This window comes from Acipenser ruthenus, chromosome 27 (assembly GCF_902713425.1).
Source record: "Acipenser ruthenus chromosome 27, fAciRut3.2 maternal haplotype, whole genome shotgun sequence".
Classification (NCBI taxonomy): Eukaryota; Metazoa; Chordata; class Actinopteri; order Acipenseriformes; family Acipenseridae; genus Acipenser; species Acipenser ruthenus.
The window spans coordinates 15356487-15368535 of NC_081215.1; the positions used below are offsets into that span (position 1 = coordinate 15356487).

The 12049-nt window shown below is 41.6% G+C and overlaps 1 protein-coding gene across 4 annotated transcripts in view; it reads right to left on the reverse strand.

The window, feature by feature from the left end:
- Positions 1-12049, reverse strand: part of LOC117432403 (pyruvate dehydrogenase protein X component, mitochondrial-like) — a 55792-nt gene that overhangs the window by 23785 nt on the left and 19958 nt on the right. For all 4 annotated transcript variants that reach the window (XM_059001941.1, XM_059001940.1, XM_059001939.1 and 1 more), the window contains 3 exons: positions 8745-8938; positions 7001-7099; positions 250-436 (listed from right to left, as the gene is read on the reverse strand). In XM_059001941.1, coding sequence (XP_058857924.1) covers positions 250-436; positions 7001-7099; positions 8745-8938 — 480 coding nt within the window. The remainder of the gene's footprint in view (positions 1-249; positions 437-7000; positions 7100-8744; positions 8939-12049) is intronic.

Sequence of the window (12049 nt, forward strand, 5' to 3'; positions counted from 1 at the left end):
CATCTTCACTCCATTTATGCGCCACAGAATCGGGGGCAAGCGCCGTTTGCGCTTGCACTCGTATTTGCACTGTGATCAGAATACAGCCCCATGTTTAATATTTTATATGAAATCATAATTGATTTATTTTTTACATATACATGTTACTGAATATATGAACATAAATGTGAAAGGAACCATTGAAAATTGTGTGTAAAAATGACTTAACATGGCTGTTTTCAGCAAGAATGAGGAGAAAATATAACTGACTGGTGCAGCTGGTTTTCCTGGGACTGAGATGGGAGGAATGGAAGGCCGAGGGTAAGCCTGGGAGGTGGATGCTGGATGTGCTGGCTGTGAGGGCTGTGGGGGTTGGGGAGCTGCAGAAGGGACTGATGCTGCTTTGGGTGCTGCTGGCCCTCTGGACCCAGTCTGCTTCAACAGGTTGAGGGCATCCCTGGAGGAGAGACAAAAGAAAGTGAAATAAAAGACATGTATCTCAGAGTATACAACTTCTTATGAGCTTGTATAATGTACTGGTGACAGCATACTTTTCAGTTCTGGTCACCACAATACCGAAGGGACATTGTGGGCCTGGAGAAGGTCCAACAAAGAGCAACCAGACTAATCCTAGGGTTTAGAGGAGAGAGCCAAGAAGATAGGCTGAAATAATCTATTTAGCCTAGAACAAAGATTAATTATGGGGGGAGTGGGACATGTTGGAAGTCTTCAAATTCTTAAAAGGAGTTGACAAAGTTGACCCCATTGTAACCAATATTTTAGGCGAAGCACAGAAACCTAGATCAGTGGACAGAGTTGGAAATTAAGTGGATAGAGACTTAGGATAGTGGGGATATGGAATGAGTTACCTAGTCATGTTGTTGGTGTTGAATCACTTGGATCCTTTAAGACCTGACTTGACCCAGTTCTGAGATCTATCAGCTACTAGGAACCGGACAAGCACAGATGGGCTGAATGGCCTCCTCTCATTGGTACATTTTCTAATGTAAAATGTATAAGTCAGTAGACAGTGTAATCATTTAGACTTCTTTGCTCTGACAAAGATGGCACAACTTGGCAAGTATCACAACAAAGTACATTCACTTACTGCACCTTATAGACACATGGGCTTATGATACAATCACATTCATTTAAGAGCACCAGCAAGGTGTAAGGCGTATAAAGCAAACTAATTAGGAATCGGCTAAAGAAATGTAAATGAAAAGTAGAATTTAAATACAGGTAGTCTAGTTAAGAGTATGCACAGTAGCTGTAATTACGTTATATCATTAATATGAAAGATAATGACTAATTACAACACAATCCTACAAGATGGTTGCTAGACCACCGTTCTTAATAGAAGATCAAAGGAAAGATCATCCATCAAATTCCTCGAGGGTGTGTATTACACCTGCAGGGCTCTTTAAAACGAAACCATCAAAGGACAATGAAGCAGAGCATTTTCATGAATTCTTGCTCAGTTTTCTACTTGAAAATATGCTAAAGAAGTTTAGCAGAATTTAAGTAGGGCATCAAGAATACATTTGTTTAGCTAATGAAGGACATGCTAAATGCTGCACTCCCACAAGTTTGACACAGCACTGTAGAAACCCTCATCCTCCTATAATAAATACATTAAGAACAAACAAAACGTTTACAAAACGAGAGGAGGCCATTCGGCCCATCTTGATCGCTTGGTTGTTAGTAGCTTATTGATTCCAGAATCTCATCAAGCAGCTTCTTGAAGGATCCCAGGGTGTCAGCTTCAACAACATTACATTTGCATAACACTCTAGTGCCAAAGCCAGGGTTTTGAGGATCCACAACGTTTAGTCTGTAGAACCTAGTGAAGACATGGGGGGTAGCCCACACCGCTGCATTGTATATCTCTTTGAAGATTGGCTTGCTCATCCGCAGTCCTGACCGTACCTGCTATCCATTTGGACAGCCTCTGTTTAGACGGGGCTTGACCATGGGACTAAGCCCCATAGCAGACAAAAAATTGTTCGGACTGCCTCCTACTTTTTGTCCTAACGACGTAGTATGCCAGAGCCCGCACTGGTCAGAGTGTATGGAGCTGTCGCTCCTTGTCAGACGGGAAAGAAATGCAACACTCAGGTCTAATGGATTTAATCAAATATTTTAAACATAGATAACAAACAAAAAATCACAGAAAATGTGAACAAAAATACACATCAAAAGAATTATACGTTTTCAGTATGAAACGTGACACACTATCAAAATGAAAACATTACAAAGTTAGTATCGGGTATGACTTCCCTGAGCATTAGCACAATCCTGGCAGCGTTGACGCATAGACCTGATCAGCCTCTGGTTAGACTGCTGTGGGATGTTCTGCCACTCTTCCTGTGCAGCTGCAGCCAGCTGGCAAAGGTTGGCTGGTCGCAGTTGTCTCCTGTGGATGGCACTGGCGATTTGGTCCCACTGATGTTCTATTGGACTGACGCCAGGAGAAAAAGCTGGCCACGGCAAGACCATGACATTGTTTCCTTGAAGTCGTGCAATTGTAATCCTAGTACTGTGCGGTCTTGCATTGTCCTGCAGGAAAATCGATATTTCCGGATTGGCTTGCAGGAACGAAAAAACTGTTGCCTCAAGGACAGCGTCAATGTATCGCTGAGCAGTAAGGTTGCACTCAATCTGCACCAAAGTCGTTCTTGTGTTAAAGGAGATTCCTCTCCACATCACACGCTTCCACCACCCCACCAGTTGGCTTGAACAACACAAGTCAGCATAACGCTCAACACAATGTCTCCACACACGTTGTCTTCCGTCAGGTCTGTCAAGGGCAAAACGGCATTCATCAGTGAATAAAACACTCCACCACTCTCTCTGCCGCCACCTCAGATGTTCTCTGGTCCACAGACGACAGCGATTTTGTCTCTCAGCTGTCAACATGTTACCCCTGAATGGCCTCTAGGCATGCAAATCATTTTCATACAGACGGCGAGTTACAGTCATTCTGATGACGCGCTGGTCATTTCTTCATGGAAATTCTCGTGCTGTAGCCACTGCAGTCTGAAAACGATTATGCAGATGGATCAGTCAGATGTGACAGTCCTGGGCTGGTGTGGTCACCCTCTGCCTTCCAGGACGTGGCCTGTCCCTCACAGAACCGGTTTCCTGGTTTCTCTGGACTAGTCTGCTGTTTGTTGAAGCAGAACATCTACAGTGCCGTGAAAAAGTATTTGCCCCCTGTCTGATTTTCTGCATTTTTGCACATTTTTCACATTGTATTTGGTCAGATTTTTTTGTGGGTTGTAGTAGTATATAGAGGGAGTCTGAGAGAAAAAATGACACCAAAGTTTGGTGCTTCTTTCATTTGTTTGGTGTGCAAGGTAATCAAACATGCAATCTACAGGTGTGAAAAATTTATTGCCCCCCCCAGTTAACTCAACCCAATTAAAGGGATAATTAGGGTCAGCTGTTTGAGTACTTTGGTTAACAACCAGGCCTGATTTGGGCCAGCCCTGCCCAATATAAATCTGACTAACTTTGGCCCTTACCATCAGAGCGAAGTTGTCAGCACACAGGTTCTAGAGGCACATCATGCCACGAACAAAATAATTAAAAGATCTTCAACCAAAACCTAATATTAGATCAAAGGGACCCTGAGTGAACAAATAACACAAAAATTTGATACATATTTCATTTATTTATTAAAGAAAGTTATGCAGCACCCAATGACCCCATGTGAAAAAGTAATCACCCCCTCAGACTCAATAACTGGTTATGCCACCTTTAGCAGCAATAACTGCAACTAAACGCTTCCTGTAGTTATTGATTAGTCTTTCACAGCGCCGTGGAGGAATTTTGCCCACTCCTCCATGCAGAACTGCTTCAACTCAGTGACATTTGTGGGTTTGAGCATGAACTGCTTGTTTCAGGTCCTGCCACAACATCTCAGTGGGGTTTAGGTCTGGACTTTGACTAGGCCAATCCAAAACTTCAACCATTCTGATGTAGACTTACTTGCTTGTGTGTTTCGGATCATTGCCTTGCTGCATGACCCAGCTGCGCTTCAGCTTCAGCTCACGGACGGATGGCCTGAATTCTCCTGTAGAATTCTCTGATACAGAGCAGAATTCATGGTTCCTTCAATGATGGCAAGGCGTCCAGGTCCTGATGCAGCAAAGCATCCCCAAACCATGACACTACCACCACCATGCTTAACCGTTGGTATGAGGTTCTTGCTATGGAATGCAGTGTTTGGTTTTCGCCAGACATAATGGGGCCCATGTCGGCCAAAAAGTTCCACTTTTCACTCATCTGTCCATAGAACTTGTTCCAGAACTCTTGAGGATCATCCAGGTGCTTTTTGGCAAACTTGAGACGAGCATTCATGTTCTTCTTATTGAGCAATGGTTTCCGCCTTGCTACTCTGCCATGAATCCCACTTTTGCCCAGTGTCTTTCTGATGGTGGAGTCATGAACACTGACCTTAGCCGAGGCGAGAGAGGCCTGCAGATCCCTGGATGTTGTTCTAGGGTTCTTTGTGACTTCCTGGACGATTTTACACCTTTCTCTTAAAGAGATTTTGGCAGGACGGCCACTCCTGGGAAGATTCACTACTGTCCCAAACTTTCTCCATTTGGACAATATAGCTCTGACTGTGGTTCAGTGAGCCCCAGAGCCTTAGAAATGGCTTTGTAACCCTTTCTAGACTGATAGGCATCAACAACTTTTTTCCAGAGGTCTTTCAGGAATTTCTTTTATTCGTGGCATGATGTGCCTCTAGAACCTGTGTGCTGACAACTTCACTCTGATGGTAAGGGCCAAAGTTAGTCAGATTTATATTGGGCAGGGCTGGCCCAAATCAGACCTGGTTGTTAACCAAAGTACTCAAACAGCTGACCCTAATTATCCCTTTAATTGGGTTGAGTTAACTGGGGGGGGGGGGGGGGGGCAATAACTTTTTCACACCTGAAGATTGCATGTTTGATTACCTTGCACACCAAACGAAAGAAGCACCAAACTCATTTTTTCTCTCAGACTCCCTCTATATACTACTACAACCCACAAAAAAATCAGACCAAATACAATGTGAAAAATGTGCAAAAATCAGACAGGGGGAAATACTTTTTAACGTCACTGTATAGGCTTTTGATGCCATAGTAACCACACATTTATTTCTCTTTGAATTTAATGTCTGTGATGTATACAGCTAATGATGGAATGATCTACAATTCCTTTATATTTAAACCTTCAGTCATCATGGTATTTAGCCTATTTATCCATTTATTTTATTTTATTCTTCTATACTGCACATTATCTAATTTTATTTTTTCTAAAACCATAAACTTTAGGTCATCCATGGTGTGTCTGTTCCTTAAAGTGTTTAACTATTGGTTAATTTACTTTTTTATTTCTTATATTTGATAGGTGGTTCTGTATTCTTTTATAATGATGTACCAGTCTCTCCTACATATTTTATTACATTTTATGCAAAATATACCACATACAAGGTTGCTATCCTTGCATGACAGCTTTTTAAGACTGAAGTTTTTTTTCTTTATTTGCAATTTCACCTTTATCTTTACCAATATATTTGCACACTTTACACTTTACTTTTCTAGTTTTAAAAACAGCAACAGTTGGTGCTTCCCTTACACATCTAGGCATTTCATTCCATAGTTTAGGGGCTTATAGCTGAATGCTCTACCATCTGTGTTCTTTTAGCTGAATCTTGGGAATAGTAAGTAAACCGGCATCCTGTGACCGTCTGGGAACATATGGGGTTAAAAGATAATTTAAGTAAGATGGAGCAAGGCCACTTAAAGCCTCAGAAGTTAAAAGCAACACCTTAAAATCCTAAAATGAGACAAAGCCAGTGCAAAGATGCACAGGGGTAATGTGTTTTTTCTTTTAGTTACTGTTAGAACTCTAGCAGCAGCATTTTGTACAAGTTGCAGGTAAGATAGAACAAGTTACAAAAGAATGCATCAATCTCTCAGCAACTGGTAAGGAAAGAATACTTCTCCAACTGACGATATTTCTTGGATGAAAAAAAATACATTTTAGTAACGTTTCTAATGTGTAGCTCAAAAGAAAGATCTGGGTCGAAGAACACAACTAAATGTCTAATTTTCGGCTTTAAATTCAGGAGAGAAGCCACCAAGGAAAAAATGAAACTAAGGCATCTTATTTTGTGGTTTCTGAGATCCCAGAATCATTTTTTATGTCAGCAAGACAGGTACTAAGAATATTTGCAGCAGAGGAGTCACTCTGAGAGATGGATATAAGGTAACATGTCAGTGTAACAATAAAAAATGAAACCCATGTCTACGAATAATGTCACCCAAAAGGTAGCACATAGAAAGAACACAGAATTGGGCCAAGAATCGAGCCCTGACAGAGAAGAGTTAATTGAAATTCAATACGTCTCTCAATGTGAAAGATATTTATATTTGCTGCCCTAATATAAAGCTACAGTTAACCTGAGTCATTGTTAAATCAGATACCGAATCACCTCCAAGACTAGAAACAAGCTTCCTTCCCCACATCTCTCTTCAGCTACACAGGAGCCCTAGGAAGACGTGCGAGTTCCCATGGAAACAGGCCTTAATGAGAGAGCTAGAGGGTCCTATGGGTAGTGGAGGAGGGGGATCTGACACCAGCTGTAGAATGTGAAAAATACTCAACACCCACCTAGCTAAGTGAGAATGGGCAGCTATTACAGGTGATGTACAGAGTTTAGCAGCTGGAATTCAGGCAGTAACACTATAACAGCATTGAAGCTATGTGGGGATCTACAAACCACTGAACATCCTACCAATTCTACATAGCTACAATAATCTAAGATTTCAAGAATACAAAGAATACATTTAATCTAAGGTTGACTGCTTCCCTTATTTTAGCCATGACGATATTAGGTAGTTGAGGGTCAAGAGAAGGTCATGCAGCCTCTCTGTAGGGTTGCTTCAGAACCACACATGTGCGCGCTATTCTTTTCACTCTTGTCTACCCCTCTTTAACCCAGGTGTATGAGGTAGCAACTTACTCCTTGGTGATGAGGCCTCTGGGCCCAGATGGTTTGGCCTGTCCTGGATCCAGTCCGTGAGTGTCTAGGATGTGCCGGGCAGCTGGGCTAAGCCTTAATCTGGAAGGGAAGGAAAAAGACACTAATATTTTTGTATTTTGTCTTGGTTTTGTATCTTTGTAAAATACTAAAACAAAAACACCAACTGATGACCGGAAACAGTATAAGCTTATGCTTGCGAAAAAAACAGCTTCCATATATCTCCAGATTATGATACACTCAATAGCTTGTACTAAAAACAATGTTCTTAATAAGTTTCATCAGTATTGCATAAATGAGTTCTTTAGATACATGAACAAAAATGGAAGTGTAACTGTAACAGGGTGATGTTACATACGTGGGTCGTCACTGAATAATACTGAAGCTGACACAGCACTGGGTGTTGCACAGGGACGCAGATCTAATTACCAACACAGTCCCGATGCTCGGGTACCAATGGTGGTAATCTTAGTGCAGGACTTAATAAAGAAAACAAAACAAAAATAAAAGTTTGCCACACACTGCGAGCGCAAGTCCCACTAAAAGAGACATCCCGCTCCAGGAACCTACTACACTACGCAAACCCTCTCTACACTGTTTGAATTCAACATCCCCTAAACTGACCTATGTCTGGGCTCCCGGAGTTCCGCATTCTAACGGCGACTCCTTGGCTGGGCAATACCTTCTCGAGTACCGTCTAGCAGTGGAAGGGTTTTCTGTAGTTAATCCATGGAGCGGATGCTCTCCTCCTCGATGCAAACACAGCACCCGTCTGTGTAGCATGGCAGTGCAGTCACCTTTTGCTGTGGCACAGACGCCTTTTGAGCTCCGCACAGCCTCCCTGAGCACGTTCCCAGGCCAATCAGGACCTCCCGATCAACTCAGTACCGGCGAGCCTACCTGCTCAATTAGTTCCTTAGCAACGCGTCTCCTGTTGCACGTCCCAGCTGCCTCCACAAAGGCACACATCCACTCAAGAACCTGAGACTGGGTCGCCCTGTCACAGTGACCTACAGACTGCATTTGTACAGTCATACGCCCAAGGGCACCTCCACTAAATCCCCCGGTGGGGATACACATACTTGGAGTGTTGGTTACATCTGAAAACATGGAATAGGAGCCACTCTTCTAGGAGATACACAGTTCCCTACTACAAGAGGCAGGGAAGCTTCCACTCGTCTAAAGCAAACACCTGCTGGGCTAGGTCACGAGATACTACGTTTGAGCAACTACAGCACACTTTCCATATGCCTTGACCATTTTAACGCTGTCAAAACGAGTATGCAATCCTGCCTGACAGGAGCTGAAAAAAGAAACATGCAACTCATTTAACCTCACCAACTCAGACACAACCTCTCTAATCCTGTCAGGGGCCATGGGCCTGCAAACCCAGCGCCTCAGAACTGACCCAGGGAGACATATAGTCCAACCTAGTGTTGAGTTGAGGGACTGGGAGGCAACATGGTTTAATGTTTAGAGCTGTAGGACTGGGGGGCATGGTCAACAGCAGTACTTAGAGCAGAGGGCCTGGGGGGCATTGCGGCTATGTCCTTAGAGCAGAGGGACTGGGAGACAATGTTGCTAGGTACTTAGAGCAGGGGACTAGGAGGCATTGTGTCATAATAGTTAAACTGAGGAGCTCAGGGCTGCCTGGTCTAATGGGGATGTAGAATGATTTAACTGTTACAGGTAAGGGACTGGGAGGAGGGTGGCCTTGTGGACTCACTGTCCAGTCCCCACACGTGGCTCCACTTTATGTGAGACAGCTCCTGTGGGTGCTGCAGAGGAAGGGGGGGTTGACGGCAGAGGTGCTGGGGCGCTCTCTGGTGCCGGAATCTCCACCTGCTTCCAATCCTGTCCTTCATCCACCATGAGGGCGATCAGAGTACCCAAACGCACACTCTGGCTGCCCTCCTCGATCTGCAAAAAGAGAAAGTCTTAAAAAAGGTCCTGTCCAAAAACACATCTTTCAAATAAGGAATTCAAGCTGAAGAAGTAAAACAGATGGTACTATACAGTCCCACCAATGTGCGTATCTTCAACACGTCATTTTTTTTTTATTATTTTGCAACAGTGTACTAGATTTAAATAGATAGGACAGCAAGGAAGAAGAACTAATCTACATTGACAGACAACAATCAGAGGGCGTGTACAAGACCAGAGCTTTCATCAAGCAGAGAAAAGGTCAAATACACAAATACTGTATTTACGTATTTTCTGGCAGATTGATTTGGAACAGTGATTAAACATAGTTTGAAAGATAACATTCGAGGTCCTTTAGCAGAGATTAAAGCCCTCATATTTACCAAATCAGGTTAAAGGAAATTTCCGATCCATTTTCCAATTATCAATTTTTGAATCAGTAATGGTATTCAGTTGAATTAGAAGTGTTTTATAAAAGTGTATTCATTACCTTGGCATTCATAACCCTTCAGTGATGGCTTTTAATACAGTCCCAGTCAAGTATGATACCATTCTACTGTTAGGAGCTTTTGAGTACATTCAATAATAAGGCGGCCTTATTAAACAAAACAACATTTTCTGAACGTGGAGAAACAAGTTGCCGGTTATCACAAAACACGAATAGAGGAACAAAAGGTTTTGTCTCTAATGAAAATGTGATATTTTTCCAAAGCATGACAGTAAATACCCAAAGCACATTGTTGTTGTTCTCAGGCAGTATTTCCTACACTACTTTGACCTACAAAATCTACAAAAATAAACTAAAACAAATACACAATGCATTATGCTTACACATTTACATTTTTTTTAATAATAAAATATTGAACAGATACAGATGTAAGAATTCTATTTTTATTATTATAAACATATTTGTCAATCTTCAGGTTTCACAATTGATTGACTGTGCATGTCTAATAAATACACTAATATTGCTTCTGTTCAAATCTAGTTAAAAAAACAATCATTTTTATACATTCCAAAGTAGCGTTCAAGTAAAAAAATATATGTAAATAGGATAAATGGCAAACTAGGTTAGCAAAATGAAATCTAAAGAAAAAATACATCATTTTAAAACAAACATTTGACAGGGAAAGTTTGTCCTGAAATGGTTCTAAAACAGTAAACTTTTTTTTTTCCCTCTTTCTCAAATATCACCACAAGTACATGCTTTACCACAAAGCAGACTCTAATAAATTACATAACACAATGTTTTCTAATCAGCTAGTACTGTACAGTACTGTGGTGGAAAGCATTTGGGCCATTTCACATAAAAAAAAAATGTATAGCCTACACCCCAGGGAGGGGGGCTAGTGCAGACAGAAATGTAAATCTGCTGTACAGCAGTTTCCAGAAGGACCCCCCAGCTCAGAGACACCTTTCCTCCACTGCCCTGTGCTTTCAGTGACCCTGCACTCCTGCGTTCCCCAGCCCCTAGCATTCTGCCAGCACGAATTGATGAATGCACAGGGAGTGGACTACCTTTTATTTTTTACACTGCTTTGTAAAAAAACACACACCACAAAAAAAACAACCCACAAAAACAAAAAAACACATCAGTGGAAATCCCCCTTGATGGAAAGAGAAACCGCTTCCTTCAGTCTGGGGATTTTCCATTTCAGTCATGCTTACTTGCTTCTCTGGGCAGGATCCAGACAATATAACACAGAACAGTCAGGACACAGACTTCTTATTTCATGCGTTTCATTTCTGTCACCTATTTTTCATCCCGCCTCCCCTTGCATCCTTGCTATTCTTTTCTCTGCTCCTTTACAACATTCTACATTAGTAAATTGGTAAACCAAACACCTGTCTACCCTTCTGATCTGAAAGAAACACTTACTACAACGGATTTTCATTTTAACATGATGATATCTTGCACTTCCTGGGTTATTTAACCTCAGCAGTGTCTTCAGGGTCAAAGCATGTTACTGGCTGAAAGCATGTCATTCCATGGGGCAGCATTATTATTATTTATTTCTTAGCTGACATCCTTCTCCAGGGCGACTTACAAGTGTTACAATATATCACATTATTTTCACATACAATTACCCATTTATACAGTTGGGTTTTTTACTGGAGCAATCTAGGTAAAGTACCTTGCTCAAGGGTACAGCAGCAGTGTCCCCCACCTGGGACTGAACCCACGAACCTCCGGTCAAGAGTCCAGAGCCCTAACCACTACTCCACACTGCAGCATCTGACTGGCTAGTGAATGGGTGGGTACAATATCACCTCCAAGTGGAAAGATCAAGCAAATGCAACACTAAAAGGCATGGCTTGCAAACAGATTTATTTCACTGCTTTGTGCACCATATACCATGTTTTAAAATAAAAACACAAGTTAACTAACATGTGCTTCTTTCTTAACTGGACATCTGAGAATTAACGAATAGCTATACACAACCTGTACTGGACAACTCTGGTCAGGCAACTTAACTGAGAAATCAGTTGTGATACAGTTAGTGACAGTGGTGGTGGATTGACAATTATATACAATTCATCCATGGGGAAGGGAATTGTGAAATCACAGGAGTTTTTTTCCTGAAGTTAAAAGTCATGCTAAAAGGAAAGCTTTTGTGTGTAATAGTATGACATTTTTAAAAGTGTTTACCTCATAATGTAGGAAGTGCAACAGGTCTGGAGACTTCTAAATCAGTCCAGATTTATATTAGTTTAACTGTATAGTGGTACTAAAAACAAATGTAAAAGTTAGAAAGACGTCTGAGTAGAATTGCGTTAGAATGCAAATATTTGTTTCTACACCAACAGCAAAGTAAATCTGTCAAAAGGCTGCCAGTTCAACAAGATCAGTCCCACTGTAAATAAATAAAAAAGAAAAAGAAAAAAAAAAAATTCGCAGTACCATGCCACGAAATCAGTAACACGCTATAAACCGCCTGCCAGATTTGTCTTGTCCTCTACCCTAAATCTGAACTTACCTGTGAATTTAAGTACAGTAGGACACTCAGATATAGAGTTTTGGATAATCAGGTTTTGTATAAATCGAGCGTTACAATTAGCCTACATCTTACCTCAAATTTAAATGGCAAATCTACAGTCAAATGGCAG